Source organism: Dichomitus squalens (genome assembly GCF_000275845.1).
Source record: "Dichomitus squalens LYAD-421 SS1 unplaced genomic scaffold DICSQscaffold_6, whole genome shotgun sequence".
In the NCBI taxonomy this organism is placed as follows: domain Eukaryota; kingdom Fungi; phylum Basidiomycota; class Agaricomycetes; order Polyporales; family Polyporaceae; genus Dichomitus; species Dichomitus squalens.
In genome coordinates this window covers 1038816-1063843 of record NW_006766888.1, presented here as the reverse complement: position 1 = coordinate 1063843, position 25028 = coordinate 1038816, and the positions used below count along the sequence as shown (strand labels likewise).

Genomic DNA, 25028 nt, shown 5'->3' with positions numbered 1-25028 from the left:
AGTGTGGTGATGGGGATGGTGAGGGTGGGATTGAGGTGTGGGGAATAGATAGATACAAGTGAGGCGGACATGGGTGTGAACAGGGACATGGGTCGCGTGGTGAACGTATACTAGAGAATGCAACGGTGGGTCGAGGGGGGCAACAGGCGGGCAACGGGCGAGCCACCAGGTCTGCAGGGGACAAGCCAGAAGGCATTGGGAAACGGGAGGTGAGGAGAATGTACAGCGTGCAGGGGACCGACGGCGATTAGGACAACAATAAACATCATGCGGGTATGCAGACATGCAGTTTTGAACTGAGAGCGAAGCGTAGCGTCCGAGGAGAGCGTCGGCACAAGTTCATGCTAGACAACACAACGCGTGACCGTGCGCGCGGGGAACGAAGAGCAAAGAACGACGACGAAGAGCGAGACGATGGTAGGGATGTTCGCCGGGGTATCCTTATCCAAACGCGCTGTCCACGCGTGACCGTCCGTCCATAATCGCCGAAGGAGGAATCAAAGACGTTCATGCTTGGAACACTTCTCCGTCGCTATCGCCTTGCTCTTGTGCTGCCTGCGCAAGTAGCATTTGCTCTTCTTCCTGGGCGCGTTGCTCGTTGATGATCTCCTTGAGCGCAGGCAGCTCAGCCTGCAGCGACACCTGCGAACCTTCCTCCCATCGTGCAAATGCCCAGTCCCGAACGAAGATGCTTGCCTGTGCAACGAACGGTAAAGACGCAAATTAAGTTCAGTAAACGATGATAACAAGTATGATATACATACCTTCAGGTACTTCTTCGAAGCGTACTTCTTGAAGAAGGACTGATGTCTGATGGGCTTGAGGATGTAGTTGATCATTAGGTTCGCGGTGGGAATGATGTCACGCTCGCGATACGACGAGTAATGCGCGAGGTTGGCTGTCTGCATAGCTCATAAGATAAAAGGGAAGCGACATACAAGAAGCTGAACCGTCACTTACCCAATCGGGGGTCCCAATGATCAGGCGCGCCAACCAAATGGACGCGGCAGCGAGCAGGGAAGGCGGCGCAGCGATAAGACGCCACTCCAGACATTGGATCTCAAGCAGATACTTGCCAATCGTGCGTACTTGGACATTATAGTCGTCAGCCTTGCTGATGCGCCGAAGGAAGTGGATTGGGTTAGGATAGCTCAGGTTCCAGTCGATGGTCTTGAGCACGTAACGCTCGGCCTGGAGGATCTCAGCCTCGGTGTACGAAGAGTCTGCGCAGTAGAGGAAGTTGCTCGCGGAAGGGGCGACGATCTCCTCGAGTTTGGCCGCGATGAACATGCACGTGATCCCGACAAGTTGCAACTTTGCAAGGGACACGACGCGGGCAGAAAGGAAGCGGTCAATGATGTTGACACACAAGAAGAGAGTCTCAGGTAAGAGGCGGAAACGCGAGTGAACCTGAATAAGCCAGTCGGTGAGGATGCCACGCATCTTCCACGCAAGATCCTTCTGGTTTGCCATGTAGTTGGGGTTAGGCATGGTGGTTTGCTAGTAAAGCTCAATATATGCGCATATATAGATATTGGACGACAACAACATACCTCAACGTCCTTCAGATACTCAAAGATCTCGACAACGTACTCGCTGACCATGAGCGGGTCGTCTGCATCCTCCGCGTCCAAGTCATCCCAGTGGTCGCCTTCCGGGTCCTCCTCTTGTGGTGCAACAGCGTTCTCAACCTCCTCTTCGTGCAGTGCCTCCACATCAGGCATGTCCGATGACGTGCGACGCTTCTTGTGTACCCGATTCACCTCCTCTTCGTCATCGTCCGGTTTTGATGTCCGAGCGATGCGCCGGGGCACTTTCGACGCTGCGGGAACGCCAGAACGAACAGCTTCGCGAGCAGCAACGAACCGTTTTGGTGAGGGAATGGGCGGAGGGGGCGGATGGTCCACAGCCATAGCGTCCTCGTCATCCTCGCGCAGTGGTTTCAGACCTTGCGCTTGAGACCCATGTGCGGCCGTCCGAGTACGACGCGTCGCTGTCGTTGTGACAGTGGTTGTAGTTGTCGTACCGACAACAGTGCGAAGGGGCTTACGGGCAGTGGTTGTCGTGGTCGTCTTCTGGAGAATGACTCCCTCAAACTTCTCCTTGATCTCCTTGACTCGTTCCTTGCCCTTGAGATCTGACGTCCCGACGCTGGCCTTGGCCTTGTTCTCCGGGGGCTTCGGAACCTCGCCGAGGGCCTCGCGCTTGCGCTTGACCTGGGGAACAGGGTCGGCCTTGGAAGCAGCGACACCAATGGACTTTGCCCTGGTGGCTGCGGTGGAGGCGGTAGCGCGGATGAGCCCTGGCGGCTTTACATTCTCTGGTTTCTCTGCGGCGGCTTGTGTGGATGGGGGTTTCGCGCGGGAGGCTGCTGTACGTCCAGGACGTGCTGTTGCATTCTCCTTGTCTTTAAGGACGGTGGTGCGACCGGCAGCCCGCGTCACACGCCGTGTCTGATACGAACGACGTTGAGCACCCACGAAAATGGTTGCTTAAGACTGTAGGACACTTACTGGGATGGCTGAAGACATGAAAGAGACAGCAGAGGTCTTGTGGAATTAGGCGTACAGGATGGAGTAGGACAGAGTTGGATGTGGATGAGCACTGACGCCGACGACCCGGCTAGTTTTGTTCAACACCAGCCACCAAATACAACAAAATAACACGCTCGGCACAAGCGCGTTAGCCACGTGACCGGTGCTTCTGTGCGCGTCGCGGGGAGTAGGCGCCAGCAGCCTTGCTTTGTCTCGTCCCCGGCTCAGGCTCGCTCTCCGGTCCATGCCCCGCTGGTCTCTTCTCAGCCCGGGCCCACGACTCTGCTCTACTCGCCAATGGTCTCGTAGATGTCTCTCCTCCCGCCCACCATCGCAGACCGCTCAGGACCAGCAGTCTGCTCCCCGCTGGGCTGACACGCTGCTCCTTCCCAAAACTAGCTTCCCCTTGTACAATGACCCGTCCAAGGATCCAAGCATCAAGACCAAGACGACCGACGGTCTTTACCAATGGCAGGTTGGCGCCTGCTGGCAACCCAGCCAAAGTCATCTACTGACTTTCCTCCATAGTCCCGACATGCCAATGGCCCGCTGTTTGTCTTCCTTGACGGACCCCCGTATGCCAACGGTGACCTTCACATCGGTTGGTTATAACTTCCACAATAGCTACATTATGTCCCTTTACAATCGCTCTTTCTCCTGCCATGCACTTCGAGCGCATCTCGGAGCTGTACGGATGTCTGCGATCGGCTCGCCTTCTCTCACGAAGTTGTTGCGCTGACCCGCTCGCCGTCAGGACATGCTTTGAACAAAATTCTCAAGGATGTCATAAATCGTTATCATGTTTCCTTGGGTCACCGTGTTCAGTAAGTACGATGCTGGTCACCCGAATGTGATGTCCACTGACCGACCATGTCAAGTTACCACCCTGGTTGGGACTGCCATGGACTCCCTATCGAGAACAAGGTCCTCAAACAGCTCGGAGTACGTAATGCGCCCTTCGTCTAGCACCGAGTCTCATATATCAGCAGGTTGACGTGAACGAGCTAACGCCTTCCCAAGTTCGTGAGGAAGCCGAGAAGTGCGCACGGAAGGAAGTCGCTTCTCAGATGGCACAGTTCCAGGAATTCGGCATCATGGCCAACTGGGGGCTTGACACGACCTACCGGACACTGGGTCGGTACCTGCGCATATATTGACACGTACCGTCCACTGACATCCGGGGCACCCAGACCCGGAATATGAATTGCGGCAACTCGAGATCTTCAAGACTATGGTTGAGAAGGGATTGATATATCGTCAACACCGTCCTGTGCACTACTCTCCGTCGTCTCGTTCTGCCCTTGCGGAAGCTGAATTGGAATATAACGACGCGCACGTCTCCCACTCAGTATACGTCACGTTCCCACTCGACCTCACCAGCAACAACATATCTGAAGCTTTGCGTGCTCTGATTGCTGGGAAGGAGAAGGTTTCGTTGCTTGTATGGACCACAACGCCCTGGACGCTTACTGCAAATATGGTGGGTTCAGCGCGCGCCGATTGGGGCGCATATATGCTGACAGGGTGGTTGGCCCATAGGCAATCGCCGCCAACACAGATATGCTGTACCGTGTCGCTTCGATTAAGGGCGAGGACAATTCCGAAACTGTTCTCATCTATGCCACTGATCGTGAAGACGCCCTCAAGTCTGTCTCCGGTCTCTTTGCGTCGTCCCTAGAGCCGTTGGGAGATATTAGCGGTACGTAAGCTTCGTGATTATATGCGGTCTCGTTACTGAGCGTTGCCTAGGATCGGAGCTCGTTGGAGCGGCCTACCGTCCCATCTTCGCACCCCTGCACGAGTTATCCACGACGTTGCCCTCCCTGCCGATCATCGCCTCCCCGCACGTTACGAACGACTCCGGCACAGGCCTCGTCCATTGTGCCCCAGCGCACGGTGCGGAAGACTACGCCGTCATGCAGACCCTCGGTCTCATTACTTCTGCGCCTATCGCCTCTTCCACGGCGTCCACCCCGGTGCCTGCCCCGAACAGCAGTCGCGAAATTATTTGCCACGTGAACGGGTTAGGTCAATTCACGGAGGACGTTGCGGACGTCATTGGGAAGGAGGCTGCTAGCGAGCTCGTGGCGAAGGACGTCTTGTCCGATGGCGGCAGGGCGATCGTCGCGCTGCTCACGAAGATCGGCGCGCTGCGGAAGGTCCAGCGGTTCAAGCACCGCTACCCGTACGACTGGAAGACGGCCAAGCCTGTGATTACCCTGTTAGTAGCAGTATCCCTTTTAGTTGTGTTCGTGATGGCAAGGGGCTTACGTGGCAGTTGCGGATAGTGCTACCTCGCAGTGGTTCGCGAATTTGGACGATATCAAGGACGACGCCATCACCGCGCTCCAGGACGTCAACTTCGTGCCCGCCATCTGTGAGTCAACTTCTGCTATCCTATTCCCCGTTATTCCTCGTATTGACGCGTCCCTCGCCCCATAGCGCGCAACCGCCTTGAGTCCTTCGTCCGCTCCCGCTCCGAATGGTGCATCTCCCGCCAGCGCGTGTGGGGCGTCCCCATCCCAGCACTCTATCACCTTCCCTCCAACGCCGCGGTGCTCGACTCCGACTCCTTGACGCACATCCTCGCCGTCCTCCGCGCGCATGGCCCCCGCTACTGGTGGGACGGGCCTGTGTCTGCGTTCGTGCCCCTTTCGCGGCGCGAAGGCTTAACTGACGCGGAGCTCGACGAGCTATGGAAGAAGAGCACGGACACGATGGACGTGTGGTTCGACAGCGGGACAGCATGGAGCACGCTCGAGGACCTCTACGCCTCGCAGACGCAGACCGGTGCAAAGCCCAGCCGGACGTTCGGCTCAGACGTCTGCCTCGAAGGCACCGACCAGCACCGCGGGTGGTTCCAGAGCCTCCTCCTGACCTCCCTTGGGGCCGCAACGTCCGAAGCGCGCAAACGCACCGCGCCCTACTCGACGCTGATCACGCACGGGATGGTGCTCGACGAGCAGGGCAAGAAGATGAGCAAGTCGCTCGGGAATGTCGTCAGCCCCCTGACTGTCATCAACGGAGGCGCGGGCAAGCACGACAAGGCGTATGGCGTGGACATATTGCGCCTATGGGTCGCGACGGTCGAGTTCGGCAAGGACATGACGATCGGGCCGACGGTACTGCAGCAGTGCGCGGAGACGATGCGCAAGATCAGGAACTCGTCGCGGTTCATTCTGGGCAGCCTCGGGGACCGGCCATTCGAGAAGAAGGTGGAGCGCGGGGAGCTGGGCCTGGCGGACAGGTATGTTCTGCATCGGCTGCACAAGCTCGATGCCGTTGCCAGGGCTGGGTACGAGGCGTACAACTTCCCTCAGGGTGCGTACACTTCCTGTACACTGCGAGTTCGTGAGAGAGGGTGAGGAATTGACGGGTGGGCCATGCAGTCATCAACGAGCTGTCTTACTTTGCGAACATCACGCTGTCATCGTTCTACTTCGACGTGAACAAGGACTGCCTTTACGCGGACCGTGAAGACGGCATCGAGCGCCGGAGGGTCCTCACTGTCCTGGACCAGGTGCTGACGACGATGACGAGAGTCCTCGCGCCCGTGCTGCCGCACCTTGCCGAGGAGATCCATCAGACGCTGTACGGACCTGATGCCCCGTCTGTGTTCGTGACGCGGTGGACGCCTCTGGTACGTCGGCAAATATGATTCTTTGCCTGGGGCGGCTGGCGCTAACACCTACCGGCAGCCGAACGAGTTCGTTGACGTACAGGCCGAGGCGGACATGGACAAGCTGTTCCGCATCCGTTCCAAAGTCAACTCGCTCCTCGAGCAGGCTCGCAAAGACGGCGTCGTGAAGAGCTCCCTATCCGCGGACGTGGCGGTGAGCGTCTCGACGGCCGCGACCTCAGACGTCATCGACGTTCTGGGACGCGAGGAGACGACGCTCAAGTCGCTATTTGGCGTGTCTGGCGTAACCCTCTGCGACAGGAACCTGGATGCCGCTCCTGCCTGGCAATACAGGGATACGCTCGAGATAGACGGTGCGTCTGCAGCTGACTGCTCGGTATTGCCTGACCTGATGCGTTGTGTAGGAACCGAGATAGAGATCGCGGTTCGCCCAGCTGCCCTGGAGAAGTGCCCCCGCTGTTGGACATACACCCGTCCCGCCGCCGACGAGCTGTGCGGCCGGTGCACAGAGGTCGCCCGTATCCAGCCTGTAGTATCCTCCTAGACTCTATCATCCCCATCTCCGCTTTACGAGCATTCAAGTTGTAGCGTAGTAGTAAGTATAATACTCATATAGCACCCTCATCTCCTTCTCTACACCTTGCTCCCCCACTGGGTGTTCAGTTTCCACGACGTGTTGGCGATATGTATGAAGGAGGCCCTCCCGCGAAGGTATAACCTATGAAGCCCAGCGATCTGGTGGCCATCATGGGACGTGGACGGGCCCCGGCAACCAAAAGGATGTCCGAGCTCTATCAACACAGATCTGAGATTGCGATGGGATGCGATCGTGCGAAGCCCCGCGATCGGTGCGATATGCAGACCCCCGGACCCGTCCCGCGGAACCCAGTGGCACGACCACTTCGCTCGGACGCAAGCACAGCAATGGCGAGAGCTGTGCTTTCGGTAGGCGTGAAGACACTACTGTTATTCCTTTGCAGATGTGTCAGGAGAATACGCGGACCATACCCTGTCCGACGAATTGCTCTTGGCCATTGTGGTGTAAGCTCATACTTTGATCTTACGCTAATACTTAGGCGATCGTGAAGTCGTTGCAGCGGAGTGCTGCATTTTTCCGCACAAGGGAAATTGCGAGCTGTGGTGGGTGTGCTGCTCAATCCAAGGTCATTGTCCCCTATACTATCTTCCGTATTGCCCGTTAAGTGATTACAAGGATTTTGGAGCACTGGTCTTCGCTAGTGATACATGCACAGGTGCCTACATGGCACACAATAGCTTTGTTTCCTGAATCGTGACCAGACCATGCGTAGGGTCTTAGGCCCAAGTGCCCGGAGGGAAGACCATGGGTCCTATAACCTCCTCGCGCTTCTCCTTACCGAATAGCATTTCAACAAGGGTGAATGCGAAGGGAAAAGTGGTTCCTGAGATATGATGTGATTGCGTGTTTGTTATATGTGACCTTGAACTACTCACCTGGACCTCGACTGCGTTAAGTGTGTGGAATAACAGATCAGACATTTAGCCCATTGGATGACTGCATAACTGAATCATCATTACTTACCTTGTCACCAGCTTTCCGGAGACGACGACCGATTGCTCGGAGTACACGAAAGCTGCTCGAGAGATCATCGTGAGCAATCCACCTCATCAGAAAAGGCGATGGCCACCGACCATCTGCAAGGCGGTCCTTTACGCTTGGGTGCGACGTCAGCGGCTGCTTCGGCAGCTTTGCCGTCAACGCGGCGAGGCTACCTGCAGTTCACAGCTTAGTGCCACCACTCAATTCGGGGATGTATCACTCTGGCTGACCTGCACAAATCATGCCCACATATTTGCCGGCCTCGAGAAACTGGCGGACCAAGTGCTGTACCGGGGAGCTGTTGGAGATCGTCTCGGCTCCCTTGGCACCTCCTGGGATGACGAGCAGATCGAACTTGTCCTATACAACGTGCCTTTCAGGAGATATTTTGGTTTACCCTCAGACGGACCTACCGGAGTGTGCGCCTGAGGCGAAAAGTAGGTGTCAGGGAGGATGTTGATGCCGCGAGAGCCCTTTGCGAAAGGAGGATTCTTCTCGTAGGAACCGCTATCTCCCTGACGCTCCTCGGTGGATACAAACGCAGAGGTGCATGAGGCACCAGCTCGGACGAGGGTATCGTAGGTGATGGTACTGGATGTAGCTGTGCTTCAGCTTCGCACGTTGTGGACATCTTATGAGGCGAAAGAGATGCGCACAACTCCATCTCCTCCGTTCCGTCCGCGATCAGAATTAGTGCAGAAACCATGGCGACTCTGCGAGGGGGGCGGCGTGAGTGCGGTTATAATTGTGCGAGACCAGCTGAGGTCGTTGGCCGACAGTACCTGCTGGATAGCTACAGGATGACGTCAGGCTTGAGCTTGAGCTTGAGGTTTGTTTTGGAAAGTGCAAAATTCCGGTGGCGGGAGATCAGATCGGGGGTGGCCTGCAGCACAAGTTTCAAGCTCTCTCGCCTTGTGGCAGGATCCAACAGCCATCCGTCCACCTCTCTCCGGATATCCGCATTGTCCACGCATGCCAGCTCAGATGCTCCTATCCTGCACGAACGTTTACGAAAGCACGTAATAAGGTACGCGTTAGTCTCAGCCACCGCAGGTGGCTAGGCAAGGGCGGGAACGCTACGCTAAGTTTATCACGCAGACCGTCTTGTATAAGCCTAGTGGTGTGAGAGACGTTCCAGCGCACGACCAAAATGGACGACCAGTTCGCAGACGGCTCCTCTTGGCACTCCATCCGCCCCGGCTACCCCTCCCTCTCCCTCTCCGTCCGGGAAATCACCTCCGTCTCCGTCACCTTTGTCCTCTCCTCTCCCTACTCTGCCCACGACGCAGACATCTCCCTCGCATCCCTCGGCCTCTCCTCTTCCGACGATGACGAGGCCTCCACTAGCAGAGAAACCGCGAGCGTCGCCGACACCGATCAGCCGCAGATTGTTAGCGGCATAATCCGGAACGGCTTCTCGGTCAAGGTTAACGGCACCCCGTGGAGGAAGGTCATCGTCAGCAAGGATGAGGTCGACGACGAGGCCATCATCATCGTCCACGGCCTCATGCCCGCCAGGCAGTACGACGTCGAGCTCGGGGTAATGCCGGGAGAGACGAGTTTGCGGGGCCAAGTCACCACAGGTGCGTCCTTTCGATCATCACTAGTCCGCCTTGCCGCCTCCCTGCGCGAATCTGCGTGGCAGTCCGCCACTGCGCTATCGTCCCCCGTTATCGCGAGATACGCAATCTATGTCGTCAATCATGTGTCTGCGCCCAGCGTCCTGTCGAAGTCATCGGGTAGCAGACACTAACCCAAGACGACGTCCTTCTGCGCGAGATGGCGGCTCACGCGACCGGGGCTTGATATGCGCCTCGATATGAATGATAGTGGGCCGACTGCTTTACTACTGCGTCTCCCCCATAGCGGTATTGCTTTGAACCCCATCTCGCCAGCATGAACCTATACCAGCCCGCCCAGACGCGATACCTCGCCCGTGTGTTCGACAACGTACTCAACATTCTCTACATCGCAGATCCCGAAGCACTCTCCTCCGACCCCGCACGCCTATCGTCCTGCGCCCCAGACGAACAAACCTTCCTCAGCTCGCCCGAATCCTCCAATGCACCCTTATCGCCGTCTCCCCCTCACCCGCACTCGCACTCATATCAGCACTCGAACGGCGCCGCCCACTCCCCCCCCTCCGCCTCCGCGTTCACGCTCGAAGACCGCCGCGTGCAGCTCACGCACGCCCTCTCTCAGCTCACGTCCGAGCACGCGCAGCTCAGCTCCGAGCTCAAGTCGGCGCGGCGCGAGAGCCAGAAGGCGGACGCCGCGCTCCGCGCCGAGATCGACACCCTCCGGCGCGCGTCTGACCGCCAGGCGGCGGGCGAGGGCCGCGCGCGCAAGAAGGTGCTCGCGCTGCAGGAGGCGGTCAAGCAGACGTTGGCCGCTGCGCAGGACATCGAGGCACTCGTGAGCGAGATCGAGGGCGCGCTGCCGGGGCTGGAGGAGCGCAAGAGGGAGGTGGAAAGAGAGTGGGAACAGGTGAGCGGCGAGGCGGACAGGGCGAGGCGGAGGAGGGAGGAGGCGGAGGGGAGGGAGAGGGCCAGGGAGGAGGCGGCTCAGCAGGAGCTTGCGGGTCTGGTGACTCGGCTGGAGAAGCTGAGCGGGAAGCGGCAGAAGTTGGAGGGCGAGGGCGGGGTCATACAGGAGCTTGAGGAGAGGCTGAGGAAGCTGGAGGAGGAGCGGGAGAGGGTCGAGCGGGACCCGTATGGGTACGAGGGCGACCCTGTGGCGGACGAGGAACCGGAGGGCGTGCCAGCAGCCTCTGGATCCGCGAGGACGGCGGACGACAGCTCGCCGGAGGGCGACAGGGAGAAGCCGTTGCATGCCCCGTCGCACGCGCATCCCAACCCCCCGCACAACTTCCACCCGGGCCAGCACCATGCACACCCACGCAAACGACACTCGCACCCCCACATGCCCCACCATCCCCACCAGCACCATCATCCCCGCCCATCTTTCCCGCCCCCGCGACCGACGGCCTACCAGCACCAGGACCCGGTCCACCGACCGCAAGGCCAGCGCGCGTCCTTCCCCGGCCCAAATCATCCCACCCCGGGCGTCCTCCACCTCCCGCCACACGGGCACCCGCACAAGAACCACCACGGCCGCAGCTTCCGCGCGCAGCACGCCCAGGGCTCCTCGTCATCCTCGGCGTCGTCCACCCCCATCGGCTCTACCACCACTGGGAGCTCATCGATGCTGTCGAGCCGCGCGCCGCCCTTCGAGCCCACTCGCCATCGGTCGGGCTCACAGTCGCACCAGGCTCAGGCCGCCGTCGCGGCGAAGTCGGAACTCAATCCCGGCTCTACGCCGTTTGCCCCGCGGTCGCCCGCTGCCCAGGCGGTTGTGTCTGCGGTCGGGACGGGGGCGCCTGGACGCCCGGCTGCAGCCTCGTAATGGGCTCATCGTGTCGTGGCGGTCTGCTTCGCCGTTGGTGGCTGGGGTACGTTATCTTTACATAGATTCACGACGACGTCCATTGTATACTATTTAGATAAACGTGTCCAACCACGACGCTCAGCATATTCTTGCATCGTCTGCATGGCTGCCACGGCGTTGGCGGCCTCTTATAGTCATCCTTTAGATATCGAGCCCGCACGCATAGGTTTGAGTGCAAGGGCACCGCGCATACAACATGACAGCATGACAGCAAGCGAACGAGCAGGACAAGAGATACAACATACAACAATGCCAACTTCACATCCGCCTGAACGTGTTCTTGCTCCCGCTCCGCATGCCCTGTCGTCGTTTTGTCCTCCCGCTCCTCTCCGACTCGGCCATCTCGACCTCGGGGTCCTCCCCACCCTTCTCCATGCCAGCCCCGAATACCTCCACGCCCTTCCGTCTCGGCTCCTTCGTCCTGCCCTTTGCCTGCGCTGCCTTCCCACCAGGCTCGTCGTCGTAGTCGGCGCCCGACGAGGTCGTCCTGGGGATGAACGTCATCTCCACGCCGTCGGCGGTGTGGTGGACGTCTGCATCTTGCGTCGAAGCACGCTGCTTGCCCTTGGAGCCCAGCTGTGAGCGACGTTGGCCAAACGTCGCGTCCTTATCCGCACCGCGAGCACGACCGGACTGTTGGGCTTGAAGCGGCACAAGGCGGACCTTTGGGTCGCGCCGTGGAGGTCCGCGAGTAGGCTTGGGCCCGGTATTGCGCGCCGCGATACGGGCGCGGATGCTGTCCTGCCAGAGTTCTGTGGTGTGATCAGCATTCATGTTCTATCCTCATGAAAGGGAGGCGTATGACTTACCACCAGCATCATCACTGTCCTCGCTCTCGCTCTCGCTCTTGTCGCCCTCGCTCTCGTCACTCTCGCTGAGGGGATCCGATGAGGACTTGTCGCTCTCCTCCTCTTCCTCCTCCACCGCAGTCTTCCCCCTCGGCCGGCCAGCCTCCCGGTTCTGCCGCTGCGCGACTGAAGACGGGTTAAGGAGTGCGAACTCCCTGCTGGACTCGTCCACCTGATACTCGGGGTCCTCGAACACAGCAGCGAAACGCGGGTCGTGCAGCAAGCTTGGCTTTTCCTCCCCCGCCTCCTTCTCCTTCTCCTGCCCTCCTTCCTCGTCCACCTCCATCGCATCGCCTTGCCCATCTGCCACAGTCTGCGCCTTTGCCTTTTTCGCGGTCTTGCGTTCCTCCTTCTTTCGCGCCCGCTCCTCCTCCTTCCGGATTTTCTCTGCTAGCGCCTTGTTGACCTTTATACGGGCCCCCGCTGCGCTGTCCTTCTTCGCGCGGATGCGCGTCTCAGCAAGCTTCTCCATCTTCTCCTGCACCATGCGCTCGCGGTGCTCGGCGTACGCGTACGGATTGGCGATGACACGCGCGGCGTCGTAGAGCTGGAGGGAGACGAAGTATCCGTGCATGTACGGCTTGAGCGTAGGGGTCCCAACGAGGTGGTCGAGGCCAAGTCTGTGCGTGTCGAGCAAAGGTCACACGCATATAGTCAGCAAATGGCCGAGGCACGACGGAAGCTGCACATACTTCGCGAGCTCGCTGCGGTCGATGAACTTGTAGTCCTGGTAGGCCGTGCGCGTCGTCTGGTCCTCCATCTCCTCGGTAAGGTTCTCGAGGAAACTGCACCATTTCGGCGCGGGACCGAGTTGGGGGACAAAGTACGTGGTCATCTTGATACCCTCGTTGGCTAGCAGCATGAGACCGGTCCCTGGTATATGGTGTACATCGTTGATGTCTCTTGCAGGGGTGATAGAAGTAAAGTTGGACTCGGGCTAGCGCATATAGTCAGCACAAAAGCAAGCAGCTAAGTGCGGTAGACAGTCCACGTACGGTGTTGCGATTCCAGATCTTGATAACCTTCTTGTCCGCACTGAGGATGTACCCTTCACCAGCCATCCGACTTCCGCCCTCTATCCAGCTCACGTTCTTCACAGGCAAGCCGTACCCCTGGTCCTTCAAGGCCAGATGCCTCGCAGACCGTATGTCGTATAGCAGCGTGTGCCCCGTCGACGTCCCGATGGCATACGACAAGCCGTCCTGTCTAGAAGCGATAGCGGTTACCGAAAGCGGAGCTGGTCGCGTCCCGTCGTCGATGCCAGGGAGTGCAGGAAGTGCGGTTGCATTCAGAGGCATAAGCCTCTCGTGCGGCAGACGCAGAATACCTACTCTTGAGCGCGATCGAGGGTCCCATAGCTCGACAGTGCCATTACCCTCGACGCCGAACGCAAACAGTTGGTGCGCGGGATTGATGTCTATCACGTTCACGCCGGGGATGTCCTCTCCATCTCCTTGTAGCACCAAAGGATTGAGGAAGCGGCCCTGATCTAGGTTGAGACGAAATATCTCTGGACCGGAGGCAGCGAAGAGACTGTCGCATGAGGGGGAGTGGTATGCAAGTGCGCGGCCAAAGCGGGGTATGCGAGTACGATAGTGGAAGCCGCCCTGTGTGTGGAGCTCGACCGAACGGTCATTTTGGAGGTGTATTGACTTTGTCCAGTCATCCGAGAGCATCTGAAAGTAGCAACGTGGAGAGTGAGCATACGATATCCAAAGAACATTGACGTGCCGACATGGCAGGAAGACTCACTCACAACAAAATCAACGTTCTCCGCATCCGTATGCCTCTCAAACTTCAATGAGAGCTGGTCCAAGTCCCACACCCGAATCTGTGGCTTGTATGTGCCGGTCGCGATCGCATGGTGTCCATCTCGAGTCGTCTTTATCTTGTTGCTTGCCTCGGGAAACTCAAAGTGCTGAATGAGTTCTATCGTACCTTCGACTTGTTCCCTGATGACTCTCTTTCCCTTGCCCTTGGCTTGACGCTTCTGCGTGAGCCAGTCCGGGAGGGAGGATGAAGAACTGGAAGCCTCTCCATTGACTGTGTAGACCTTGACCGCACTAGGATCTTGTGTCGCTCCCATGTCGCATGTATATGTTCCCGTGTGCCGTGACAGGGATGAAGAAAGCCAAGAGAGGGGGCCGGGCAGGAGTAGGCAAAGGGCCAGGACGAGCAGCCCGAGAACCAGCCATACCCGCGCTTCCCAAAAATTGGGCCATGCACGTGCCTGCATCTGGTATGTGTGGCTGTGCAGATCGGGCCTGTCCTCCGGACCCGATCGTTGCAAGCACGACTTCTGTTCCCCTCACGTTTCGGGCCACATCGATCCCTGGATGTCATGTCTCCTCTACCCCTTGTGGTCATCGTGTTCACAGAGGTGAGTGGTTATTACATTAAAGTGTTTCAAAGGTGATCCTCGTCCGGGCAACAGTCACAGTAACAGACGGCTCTCTACCCCCAGATAGCTTCTGCATCCACTTCACGAGCTGGTCTCTCGCCCGGAGCAGCTGCCGACCTTCCATTTGGACGCGATTCCTCGTCAGGAGGAAGTGCTATAGCTCCCGTACGTTGTTCGTTACTTCCCCGAAGCCATGCCCAGATCGAGGACACGACGAGCCCCGCAGGGTGGAGCACTGTGAAGAGGATCACTGTGATCTGGTATCGTAATCTGTCAGAGATTGTTGCAATAGCTCTCTGATGCGATTTCAAGACATACCATGACAGGATAAGGCTTCGGCTTCAGGCTCCACAAGCTCGCACATATCCAAGTCGCCGCGACACACCACACGACATCGCGGCGGATGACGATTACGAGAAAGCCTGTATCAATAGGTGAGCTCTCTCTACATATCTTCTTGTAAACCACTGCGTGGTACACACCTATGACATTCACTGTAAGTACGACTATAAGCCCCGACCACTGCCCGCGATCATAATGTTGTGGTTCGCCAGGTGACCATGTCTTGCCTAGGGCCACACTGATATACATAGTACTGTCAGCTCCGATGCGAACATGATAAGGGGAGGCACACACAAGAGACTATAAGGGAACATGACCATCAGCGGCAATAGCATGAACGCCCGCAAGGGTGCATGTATAAAGGCGAGCTCGAGTGGTCTACGTAAAGCATATCAATGCCTTGGGTCAAATACGTCAGGGAAGGTAAGGCGACTTGCCGTTTCGTTGTTGGGACATGATAGATTAGTAGCACGATGTTGGCATAAATCAGGAGGACGAGCATCACTCCTAGAAATACAGTTGATAGGAGGAACGCTTGCAGGATCTGCGAATATATGTGAATATGGGTAAGCTGTCCATATCTAACAACATGACCCAGATGACTCACCCAAGATATAGCCCAAAAAGCAAAGACCCAATTCGAAAGCACCAAAGGGAAGCCACACCCTTTGATGAGGGCGCGCTTCGTTTCGGGCGTGCGAGGAAGGACCAGGAGTAAACAGTAACCGACTTGCAGGATATATAATGCTACAACGTATATCGCGATCATGTGTGGTTGTGGTGTGATTGAACTGGGATATAGCTTGGCGATTTGTCCTACAACTGTCTTCAACATATTTTTGTAGACTACAGCCTGAGCTACATAGACGTACCGAGGTTTGGGTCTAGCACGAACGTGCACACCATGAGAGTGGCGATATTGACGAGCAAGGACAATGGCGTCAGTACTTGTAGCCTAGATGCACCATCATCAAGAGCTACCAAAAACGACGACATAGACGACTATCTACCTACCTGACAAGCGCAAGGTACTCCTTCACTGCCGGATGAGATGTGTCGAGTGGGAGGCTCTCCATTGTGAGCGGGGTACTGCAAGGAAGGAATACGGGCAAGATGTTCGTGGACTGGCAGGGTCGTGAAGGTGGTGCGCAAAGGCGTGCGCGTCATTCATGTCGACGACGAGCTCAGCTTGAGCAAGGGCCTGGACGTGCGTGGAGGCGGGGTAAAAGGTATGATGTCATCGCATGTACCTAACTGCTTATAGTAAAAACATGGCTAAGTGCCAACCCTATAGTAGGGTTTTCTCTTCGTTGCTTTCAAGTTTCCATCACCATCATCGACCCATTCAGTCGCCGCTCGACGCGTATGAGCTCGACCCACCATGTACACGATGTCAATTCGCGCCAAAGTTTCGGACGCTCGTCCTCTTCCAGAAGCAATTGTTCAGCGGTCTCGGTGGATGTCATGACTCTCGGGCGTCGGAGATAGTGCATAGGCGACAACTGCCCTGGTACGTCTGACCGCCGAACTTTGCAGACCTAATCCGAAAACGGCGCGGATGCGACTTCTAACACCGAAACAAACTTCCCTCCAGTCACGGCCGCCGCCCGTCAATCCTATTTTGTATATGCCCATCGACGGCGTTATGACTATCGTCACAGCTGACTATTACCACCAGCGTCGTAATCTCAAGACTGATAGAACGAAATCCACAAGTGGTCTCCTGAGCTCACGCCTCGCTCGCTTTACACGCTTGGACTTCTACGCTGACTTCTTCCGTGCTGAACCCTCACTTTGTCTAGCACGTAATTGTCCCGCTTGCGCAGCCTCAGACTCCGAATCAGTCATCCGCTCGGCGACCCTGAATCCTAATCCAATCTGCCCTAATTCCTCCCAAGCTCAGGCCAAGTACTTCATGGCCGGCGCACATGGGGGTCAGGCTACCACGAATGGCACAGTATTACTGCGCCTTCTCACCGCCATGCGCCTCCAGGTTGGTGAGAGTCTAACTGACAGTTGGACATCTTCACCGGTGGATGCTCATTCACTCACGCGCTTCGCGGGAACCAGATAGTCCAGACTCGACACCAACCATTGCTTCTTGTCCCTTGCACGCGGCCTTATTGGGGCAAAGCCGCGGCGAAGCGCTTCTCAAATCCTTGTTCTAGTATACTTCGTACACGCCTCCGGCTATTTTTTCCTCTCAGAAGTACCCAGTATGTTGCAGAAATTGCCGCCTTTGTATAGCGTCGCTCATAAACGCAGTTCGCAGAGAACGCTAACTACGGCGTAGATCCTATACACCGCCGCAGTACGGTGAGCCCTGGGTCAGTTTTCGCGAAGTGGCGTCGCCTTCCCGGGTATTCTAAGCTCTGTTGTTCCTGCCGTTACTGTATATGCACTGCGGTGCCTCTGTGAGCTGGGAGGGAGCCTGCGCCGACTATCAAAGGCAGGTTCTATAGATGCTCCTCTACATGAGGCAATCAAGTCGCTATCTCCCGCTAGCTGCCACGTCGATACACACGACCCTTGCATGGATTCTGTTCCGTCACAGACACCTGGACGCACGGTTGACGCACGAACGGCCTCGGTCTGGTCATATGAACAAAGTATGAGCATATCGTTCGTGTACGGTCAGAACGCATCGCATTCGACGTTCTATGGACAACCCCCTAAGTCCTAGTTCTGTTAGTCATGAGAAAACGTGTCTAATTTTCCTTACACCCTGCAGGGTGCACCCGATCCGTGGCGACATGCTTCCCCGGAACTTTCCTACCAGAGGCGGAGTTCTACTGTCAAGCCCACGTTATCGAGGGCGGGAAGGTGGAGCGACAGCGGGAATTCGCCACACGCACCCCCTCCGGCACATCCCAGCATTACCCGCAAGACGTCGCTCAGCGCTTCCCGGAGCTTTCATATTCCTGGCTCCCTATCAGCTGCCTTCATTTCCCCATGCCATGAATGACCATCAAGCTGGATGTCCCCTCTTTCCCCTTTTGCCAGCCTCATGCGATGCACACGTTCAATTACGTGCAGCCAAGCTGGCACGTCCGACTGGAGCAAGCTCAGGTGGCCACCTCCCGTGGAACGTGTTCATTTACCCGAACAGCGGCCCCGATAGCCTTCCCTACTTATCTCCAGCATCTCGCAGTCTATCTTGCGGTGTCCCCCGAGAACCTGCACCCTGGCCACCTTGTCTGCGCCCTGCGGACGTCCTGCGGAATATGGCAGCGTCATGACCAGCCTCGACGATGGATGGGCTCCTGGCAGGTTCTCTAACGCACGTGCAGGACTTCGGATGTTTCCCTTTCGTCTCCGAATCTCCGCAGCGGCCATCTAGCGACAGCGAATCTCCGAACAGTCCTCGACTTCCCGCAATCTTCACCGCTTTGATGTGCACATCGTGCGCGATCGTGGGTTGGATCCCAACCCATGGGTTGTTAGTTGGACGCGGTTCACGAAGGGTTCGCACTTACGGCAGCCCCAGACCTCGTCTTCACCCTCGAAAAGCGCGGCTCTAGTGCTGAGCTCAGTACGTCCCCCGCTGCGCTTTATCTCCCAAAGCCCGACGACGTCTGGAGAATTCGAGAAGGGAAATTTACACACACGACGGCCCACACCGACCTAGCCACCTCTTCTCACGCATGTCCAGTGGGTGGGTGCGCGTGCACGAAAGTACTCGCACGTACACGGAAACAGACGTCTGTGAAGAGAGTTGCGGCCTCCTAGGCCTCCATTTGATGCTTCCAAATCTCCTGGCTCGAGAGCTACGGCTCCCGGCCCAGGATTGCGGAGGCTCGGGTATGCAGGGGCAAAGGAAGAAGGAAGAAAACACCCAGCTAGGACGGCTGCTCACTCGGGAGCGTTTAAGCTGTACGGTACCGGTACGTAACGCCCAGTGCAGGTTACCCGCAAACTTCTCCAGTCTATTCGTCCTCCCCAAATTCAGTCTATCTGAAAGTCCAGAACCAAGGAATATCTTTCCGGTGTTACGAAGAGCAAGCGCGCACGTCTCTATTACAGTGCGAATCCGCCGCAATGGATCATGACCGCCATCACCATCCACACCGCTGCGAGGGAACAACAAGGAGGCCGCATTCAGTAGTCAGTATGCGCGAACTAGTGGCGTTCTCCGGTGCAGAGAATTTAGGCGCCTCGGAACGGGTGTACGTACGAAACACGGTCTCAAGGTAGTTCCGCTCCCGCCCGCATTAGTGAACATGCATTCCCTCCCACCACCATTGCATCTGTAGTTCACGCGCCCTTTGTTGTATAGATCAAACCATAAGCATGTTGTTCAGGAAAATTACGACGATCTATTCATCTCCGAGATCCCTCAGCCACTAGCACCACTCACGAGGCTCATGCTTAATGTTCTAACATTACGATCGGAGCTTGCGTGCATGTCCTGGTCATGGGGTGATCATACCGCTGGGTAGCCTATGTCGGCAGCAAGGTAGAGCTAAATTAATCATATCGGAGAACGGTCCCCGCCATGCCTTGTTTTTGCGAAAGATACAAGAGAAACCAGCTGCCCCACCATACCCTGGTCCTTCCATGTGCCACGGTGGGTACACTTGTCCCATATTGAGGGATGCGCGCCTCTGCAGACAGCGCACCGCACCACTCTGACGCCGGTAGACGCCTAGTAGGTCTTCTTCTTCTCGTCCACTGACAGACCACCTGAATGAAAGATGAGCATGGGGAAGGTCTTCACGACCAAGCGCACTTACCGGGGCCCATGTTGACGAGGAGAATAAGGCCACCAACGATAGCTAGAGGTATTCAGCATGGTGAGCGGCTGATACGAAGTGCTCATAGATTTATACGAACATAGCGTCTGGAAAAAGTCATACCTATACGGTAAATTAATATACACAACCAAGCACCATGTAGTGTAAGAAGCTTACTTAAGGAAGTCGCGTTGCGGGTGGGCGGAGTGGACGCTCCACCAGTTGTTGATGAAAACGTTGAAGATACTCAAGGTCACGACCAGGAACGCCGCGGACCACTTCGCCTTGAAGCCGACAGCAACCATAATGCATGCCACAAGACCGATGATGGAGACAAAGAACCGGGCAATGCTCCACTGTCCACGGAGGATGAACCCGATGAACAGGAAGATGAGGAGAACGCGGCCCGCGAGCAAGAAGCTGGTGTCATCGGAAGGTCACGTGTCTGCGTTTGCCACAAGTCAAGGTCGACACTCACTATTTCTTGCGGTCATTCTCTGACAGTGTGGGGAGGCCAGCAAAGAGCTTCTTGCGCGAGTACATCGAATCGCTGAAGACCATCAACAGACCACCGATGACACTCAGGTTACGGAGGAAAAAGTTGAGGTCGAAAATCAGGCCATAACCCAATGCTTGGATGATGACGACACCAAGAAGGCCGCCAACCGCGTATTCAGTGTATCTTTTCGTGATCACGGCTCCCGAACCAACAAGCATAGTCTGCAAGGGGAGCACAGCTCGCATTCAGCTTCCTACTTGGACGATACTGCATACGCACGATGACGTTGAGGATCAGGAAGATATGGGAAATGCCCCATGGAAAATGACGGTGTCTGCGTTGCGGGTGTTCTGATAAATGCGCGGACATCATGTCACGTTCATACTCACCTTTGGAGGTACCAAAGCTGGTCGCCCCATTGCGTGATGATACGCAGCGAGTCCTCCAAGAACGTACCAACAATCAGAAACCGTCCAATGGTCGGGAGGTGCGGTTTGAGAGGCTGGGAGTATATTTCAGAGTAGTCCTCGACCTGGCTCGCGAATGCCCGGATCTTCTCTACGGGGTCATCGGGATTCGCGGCTCTGTAGCCGGCAGAGGGTCTTGAGTTGGCAAAACCGTGTGGGTCAGGACTGTAGCCTCCAGAGGCCGGGCGGGCGATGTTGATGCGGGCGGACATGGCGGGGTGAAGAAAGAGAGGAAGACGATGAGTGGAGAAGGAGAGTGTTGGGCGTGCGCCGACGGCGACGTGGCCAATACCCGTGGGAACGTGGATCTGTCGCTGCGTTGCCCTTCCCATCACCACATCATCTCATCAGCCCGCTGAAACCGTCCTCGCCAACGACCACCTTGAGCGGTATCAGCCTCACTCATCGCCTCCAGCTGCAAACTTTTGTTTTGAGCTACTCATAATATCTTGTCGCATATCGGGGGATTCGGAAGAGAGCGCCCGACGTGGCCATACGGCCGCACGTGACTTGTTTTGGCGCGCGTGTCAGAACGCGTCCACGCGCGAGACGCGGTTCATATTGCAAAGTCTTATCGCCACCCATTCCGACCATCCGCCAATACCCGCCGACGTACGAGTCCCCCTATGGCCAGGAAACGCAAGATCGAGTCAGATGATGACTCGTCGTTTGAGCCTATCAAGCAAAGGAGAAACGCAGTCATGGGGAGGAAACCAGCAAAGAGACAGACCAAGTCCAAGGGGGCGGGCAGGAAACGCGATGCTTCGGATGCAGAATATTTGCCCGAAGCCGAGGTCGTTGAGTCATCTGAGATTCCCCATACACGTCCGCACCGTGTGTCTCTGCACGTTATCGCACACGCAGCACCCCTTCGCGAGGCTCTCTTGGAATGGTATGAGGGCGTACACGCGTCTCGGGGCATGCCATGGCGAAAACCGTTCGAACATTCATGGGATGCGGAACAGAAAGCTCAACGAGCCTATGAGGTGCGCTATCTCCTGACACGCATCTCAATCTGACCTTGACAGCTAGTCTTACATTTGTTAGGTGTGGGTGTCAGAGATCATGCTACAGCAAACGCAAGTGGCCACAGTCATACCGTACTACAATAAGTGGATGGAGAAGTGCGTTTTGAGCGGTGTCCTTTTTGTATCCTGACTGAGAGGCTTTATACAGGTTTCCTACTATAAGAGATTTAGTGCGTAACAGATCCGAGTCATGATCGCATGTCAACCAGCCCCGTGTTCACATTCATCCTTCAGGCGGCATCGAACATAGACGCTGTGAATAGCATTTGGAAAGGGCTCGGTTACTATTCACGGGCGGCTCGCCTGCTCAGCGGCGCCCAAAAGGCCGTTCAAGACTTCAAAGGCCGCCTGCCTGACAATGCCGAAGAGATGGAGAAGACAATCCCTGGTATCGGTCGATATAGCGCGGGGGCAATATGTTCCATCGCCTACAACGAACGTGTTCCAGTGGTGCGTACCTTATTCTCAACAAAGTCGTGTTGGACATCGGAGAAGGCCTTTGCAGGTAGGCTACAATGGCGCGAGTCGCTTGTATTCTGGCGGCAATCCTGCGTCGCATCTCACAAGGGTCTGCATCAGCTTCATGCGGTCTACCTTTGTACCGCTATGAGAAGCATGATGCAGTTTTGATTTTGTCCAGCAACAAAGTTCTGCGGTGATACTGGTACTGACGCTGTCCTACAAGCTTGATGGGAATGTTCATCGACTTCTCAGCCGCATACTGGCGCTCCACGCACCGCCGAAGGCGAAGCAAACTCTTGATGTTCTATGGGCCGGCGCAGCCGTCCTCGTCAAGGATGCCGACCGCCCTGGTGATCTCAACCAAGCACTGATAGAACTTGGATCAACTGTCTGCAAGGTACGCGACCCGTCCTGCGACACGTGTCCGTTGCAGCGCGCCTGTGGCGCTTATGCCGCAGCCTCAAAGCGCTTGCAACATCTCCGCGGGAATGCGAACGGCTCAGAAGACGAGCCCGTCTGCAAGGTACGTGTTCAAACACTCCGTCACACGCGGGATTGTGCACGTCATGAAATGCAAAACTTACCTTGAGCTCCGATTTGTAGGATACGCAGTATGGGGGGACATCCGCGAGTTCCTCTGCGGACCTTGCACCCGTCCCAGACATCGAGGAGTTTTGCAAGTTATGCGAGCCCCTCCCTGACGGGAGCCTGGTGACAGCATACCCCATGAAGGTCGAGAAGAAGAAGGCCAGGGAAGAGTTGGATATAGTGAACGTTATCGAATGGAGGAAAGGCGCAACCGCAACTGCCCAAGAGCGCTGGTTCCTGCTGGTCCGCCGTCCAGGAGGAGGTGAGTCGAGTTCAGGTAGCCGCCTCGGAGAATGAGAGGCGAATGCGCATGGCCCGCGCAATACGCACGCAAGCGCCTTGACAAAGTTCTCCTACGTCTTCCCTGAGACGGCGTCCGTTCTGAGCCGAAGCGCGTCAGCGAGGCTGAATGCTGAACTCTTGTTTCGTGACCCCTCCAGGACTTCTCGCCGGCCTCCAAGAATTTCCCACCAGTTCAAACGTTCCCGTGACCACGCCGCCTTCCGCGCAAACTAAGATAGCGGACAAGCTCCTATCCGCGCTTCTCGTCTCCCCGCCCCCACGTTCCTCACGCCCGCCCCATGGCTCAGACAGGGAATCGGAGGAAGAACGAGGGAGACAGAGCCAGGCCTATCGTAGGTCACGACCCAAGCCTAAGCTAACTGCGGCAGGTTCCAATGTTGCCACCAGCAAAGGCGCGGAGAGTGGCCCACGTGTGGTAAAGATAGTGCCAGCGGGTGACGTGCTGCACATATTTTCTCATATCAGGAAGACGTACCGGGTCCAATGGGTCGTGCTTGAGGGTGGCTCAAGCGACGAACCTCCGCCGCTCGTTCCGGAACCCGAGCTTGCAGGCCCCGCCTTCCCCAAGACGTCTAAAGGCAGGTCCTCGCGGAAGAATCGCACGATAGCGACCTCCCCACCCGAGCCCCAACCCCAAGGGCCAGGTGCGTCTCCGAATGGCCTACCGCCGCCGTCCGGGCAAACAACGCAGTGGGTTCTGTTGGACGCCGTAGCCGATGCGAAGTACGTGTCATTCACTGTCCGCTGCTTCCGCGTACCGTTCCATTCCTTTTCCCCTTCCTAACGCCTACCCTGGTTCCCGTCATGCTGATGGATTCTCTTCCTCCTCGCGACGCGGGCAATTTGTTGCCCTCTCGTACGTTCTACAGCATCGGCACAGGTGTCCTCAAGATCTGGCGACAAGTACGCGCGCTCTGGGAGGCGAGCGTTGGCGGCACCGATGATGACTCATGACCAATGCCCTTCGCTCGTCCTATGCACTTTGGGATGCCATCGCAGGGGGGCAGCGCCAGAGGGGACGAGGTCCAGATGCTTGTGCACGGGTACGAGTCACCGAATTCCAGGCCCGTGTGATTCTCCCACCGCTATCGCATTCTTGTCGCATACCTGGAGAAAGAGGAAAGCAGGGGTGTCCGCATGCCACCGTAGTTCGTATACCCTTTCTGAGTACATAGCGCTCCGATGGTCCGGGAAGCCCTCTAGCCGATGACGGTTGGCAAAAGTCTAAACGCAACGCCTGATGCCTCAGATACAATTGTCGCCCTGCTTTTGACAGCACGTCATGCGCACAACCCACATACTCACTGTACCACGAGGCTCTGACGGACGTGAGTGTGAGGCTTGTGAATGGATGTTGCAGCTTTCCCGTTTGTAGGGTCGTCAGAATCCCCAGGCCTCCAGCGGGTTATCAACTCATGAGCTTCGCTAGATGCACGGGTCTCGCCAATCTATCCTTTAAAGTCAGCATGTCTTCGTAGAAGGCGTCTGAATAGGAAACGCCAGGAAGGAATCTAGTATCTGCATGCGGTTGGCGGGGATGGCTCCCAGCTCGTCATGTCCATCACAGCAACTTGTCTCCGACCGCATCATCAGGTCAGCTCGTCTCCCATTACTCATGCTTCTATTCCTCCAAATGCGGCACTGGCAGATTCGGTGGAGTTCGACATTCCGGAAGCCTCGTGCTAGCGAGCTTGCAGGGTGATGGTGCATTTGCCTGCCGAGTTGCTGCATTTGAACTTTACCGTCGCTTGTCTCCGCACTATGCATTGTAAATGAGATGGGCCCTCTAAGCCGAGCCGAAGGAACGGCATGATTCCACCGAGAAGCTGAAGTTGATGATCTTGTATATTATAATTGAGATAGAACCAGGAGCGAAGCGTAGGTTTGCAAGTGTCATAAGCACTTCAGACACGAAAGCACGTACATATGCAATGGACTGCTTGCGTCCCCAGCCAGAACCTCATGGCGACGATGCCGGTTCATCATGAAGGTGGCACTATCAAAGCTGATTTACCGTGAAGCCTTCCCGCGTCCCTCCACGAAGGCTTCTCGCGCGGGAGGGTGACAGGTGCCCCGGACGGAAGCCGACAAGCGGGGCCGCGTGCCTGTCGATATAGTGTATCGTTTATCGCCCATCGCCGCTAATTGCGGCTGGCA

General features: G+C 56.8%; 9 protein-coding genes across 9 annotated transcripts; 4 read left to right on the top strand and 5 right to left on the bottom strand.

Annotated features, from left to right (window-relative positions):
- Positions 1–15: 15 nt before the first annotated feature.
- Positions 16–2560, bottom strand: DICSQDRAFT_82352 (uncharacterized protein). Its single transcript, XM_007363523.1, has 5 exons — positions 2514–2560; positions 1554–2453; positions 961–1500; positions 765–902; positions 16–696 (listed from the first exon to the last, which is right to left on the bottom strand). Exons 1-5 carry the CDS (start codon positions 2529–2531, stop codon positions 508–510), a joined length of 1785 nt encoding a protein of 594 aa, XP_007363585.1. The 5' UTR covers positions 2532–2560; the 3' UTR covers positions 16–507.
- Positions 2561–2778: 218 nt separating this feature from the next.
- DICSQDRAFT_54514 (isoleucyl-tRNA synthetase) lies at positions 2779–6718 on the top strand (the record flags this gene model as incomplete). Its single annotated transcript, XM_007363522.1, has 12 exons — positions 2779–3009; positions 3063–3135; positions 3289–3358; positions 3413–3476; positions 3524–3668; positions 3725–4014; positions 4074–4233; positions 4284–4755; positions 4823–4911; positions 4977–5855; positions 5924–6174; positions 6233–6718. 12 exons carry the CDS (start codon positions 2779–2781, stop codon positions 6716–6718), a joined length of 3210 nt encoding a protein of 1069 aa, XP_007363584.1.
- A 608-nt stretch (positions 6719–7326) lies between these two features.
- On the bottom strand, positions 7327–8537 carry DICSQDRAFT_101983 (DJ-1). The gene is made up of 7 exons (XM_007363521.1): positions 8410–8537; positions 8167–8344; positions 7984–8113; positions 7846–7926; positions 7736–7787; positions 7648–7658; positions 7327–7595 (listed from the first exon to the last, which is right to left on the bottom strand). Exons 1-7 carry the CDS (start codon positions 8457–8459, stop codon positions 7489–7491), a joined length of 609 nt encoding a protein of 202 aa, XP_007363583.1. The 5' UTR covers positions 8460–8537; the 3' UTR covers positions 7327–7488.
- A 146-nt stretch (positions 8538–8683) lies between these two features.
- DICSQDRAFT_134464 (uncharacterized protein) lies at positions 8684–9665 on the top strand. Its single transcript, XM_007363520.1, has 2 exons — positions 8684–8780; positions 8852–9665. The coding sequence occupies exon 2, from the start codon at positions 8904–8906 to the stop codon at positions 9504–9506; it is 603 nt and encodes a 200-aa protein (XP_007363582.1). The 5' UTR covers positions 8684–8780; positions 8852–8903; the 3' UTR covers positions 9507–9665.
- A 329-nt stretch (positions 9666–9994) lies between these two features.
- Positions 9995–10261, top strand: DICSQDRAFT_23840 (uncharacterized protein; the record flags this gene model as incomplete). The annotated part of the gene is made up of 1 exon (XM_007363519.1): positions 9995–10261. A coding segment is annotated over one exon (267 nt), but the record flags the coding sequence as incomplete, so codon positions are not given.
- Positions 10262–11384: 1123 nt separating this feature from the next.
- Positions 11385–14208, bottom strand: DICSQDRAFT_179102 (uncharacterized protein). The gene is made up of 5 exons (XM_007363518.1): positions 13805–14208; positions 13044–13724; positions 12741–12985; positions 12010–12668; positions 11385–11952 (listed from the first exon to the last, which is right to left on the bottom strand). The coding sequence occupies exons 1-5, from the start codon at positions 14132–14134 to the stop codon at positions 11459–11461; spliced, it is 2409 nt and encodes an 802-aa protein (XP_007363580.1). The 5' UTR covers positions 14135–14208; the 3' UTR covers positions 11385–11458.
- A 227-nt stretch (positions 14209–14435) lies between these two features.
- On the bottom strand, positions 14436–15867 carry DICSQDRAFT_153682 (uncharacterized protein; the record flags this gene model as incomplete). The annotated part of the gene is made up of 8 exons (XM_007363517.1): positions 14436–14706; positions 14768–14871; positions 14932–15029; positions 15086–15169; positions 15229–15335; positions 15399–15607; positions 15664–15746; positions 15806–15867. The coding sequence occupies 8 exons, from the start codon at positions 15865–15867 to the stop codon at positions 14503–14505; spliced, it is 951 nt and encodes a 316-aa protein (XP_007363579.1). The 3' UTR covers positions 14436–14502.
- A 3242-nt stretch (positions 15868–19109) lies between these two features.
- Positions 19110–20704, bottom strand: DICSQDRAFT_101973 (SURF4-domain-containing protein; the record flags this gene model as incomplete). Its single annotated transcript, XM_007363516.1, has 7 exons — positions 19110–19474; positions 19525–19566; positions 19625–19647; positions 19702–19944; positions 20003–20244; positions 20303–20357; positions 20413–20704. Coding segments are annotated over 7 exons (935 nt in total), but the record flags the coding sequence as incomplete, so codon positions are not given.
- A 220-nt stretch (positions 20705–20924) lies between these two features.
- DICSQDRAFT_82334 (DNA glycosylase) lies at positions 20925–24361 on the top strand. Its single transcript, XM_007363515.1, has 8 exons — positions 20925–21476; positions 21538–21614; positions 21667–21688; positions 21753–21968; positions 22204–22503; positions 22584–22830; positions 23009–23594; positions 23741–24361. The coding sequence occupies exons 1-8, from the start codon at positions 21117–21119 to the stop codon at positions 23823–23825; spliced, it is 1893 nt and encodes a 630-aa protein (XP_007363577.1). The 5' UTR covers positions 20925–21116; the 3' UTR covers positions 23826–24361.
- Positions 24362–25028: the final 667 nt, after the last annotated feature.

What these genes read in the sequence shown, in the direction of transcription:
- DICSQDRAFT_82352 (XM_007363523.1), bottom strand. An exon ending in AGTATCTGAAGGACGTTGAG is followed by an intron (nt 1,501 to 1,553) that starts GTATGTTGTTGT and finishes GAGCTTTACTAG; the next exon opens with CAAACCACCATGCCTAACCC. An exon ending in TCATTGGGACCCCCGATTGG is followed by an intron (nt 903 to 960) that starts GTAAGTGACGGT and finishes TGAGCTATGCAG; the next exon opens with ACAGCCAACCTCGCGCATTA.
- DICSQDRAFT_101983 (XM_007363521.1), bottom strand. Translation starts at nt 8,459, where the DNA reads ATGGTTTCTGCACTAATTCTGATCGCGGACGGAACGGAGGAGATGGAG. An exon ending in GGAACGGAGGAGATGGAGTT is followed by an intron (nt 8,345 to 8,409) that starts GTGCGCATCTCT and finishes AGCTACATCCAG; the next exon opens with TACCATCACCTACGATACCC. An exon ending in AAAGGACCGCCTTGCAGATG is followed by an intron (nt 7,788 to 7,845) that starts GTCGGTGGCCAT and finishes TCTCTCGAGCAG; the next exon opens with CTTTCGTGTACTCCGAGCAA.
- DICSQDRAFT_134464 (XM_007363520.1), top strand. Translation starts at nt 8,904, where the DNA reads ATGGACGACCAGTTCGCAGACGGCTCCTCTTGGCACTCCATCCGCCCC.
- DICSQDRAFT_179102 (XM_007363518.1), bottom strand. Translation starts at nt 14,134, where the DNA reads ATGGGAGCGACACAAGATCCTAGTGCGGTCAAGGTCTACACAGTCAAT. An exon ending in GACCGCAGCGAGCTCGCGAA is followed by an intron (nt 12,669 to 12,740) that starts GTATGTGCAGCT and finishes CGACACGCACAG; the next exon opens with ACTTGGCCTCGACCACCTCG. An exon ending in GGACAGTGATGATGCTGGTG is followed by an intron (nt 11,953 to 12,009) that starts GTAAGTCATACG and finishes ATCACACCACAG; the next exon opens with AACTCTGGCAGGACAGCATC.
- DICSQDRAFT_82334 (XM_007363515.1), top strand. Translation starts at nt 21,117, where the DNA reads ATGGCCAGGAAACGCAAGATCGAGTCAGATGATGACTCGTCGTTTGAG. An exon ending in AAGACGAGCCCGTCTGCAAG is followed by an intron (nt 22,504 to 22,583) that starts GTACGTGTTCAA and finishes TCCGATTTGTAG; the next exon opens with GATACGCAGTATGGGGGGAC. An exon ending in GGTCCGCCGTCCAGGAGGAG is followed by an intron (nt 22,831 to 23,008) that starts GTGAGTCGAGTT and finishes TGACCCCTCCAG; the next exon opens with GACTTCTCGCCGGCCTCCAA.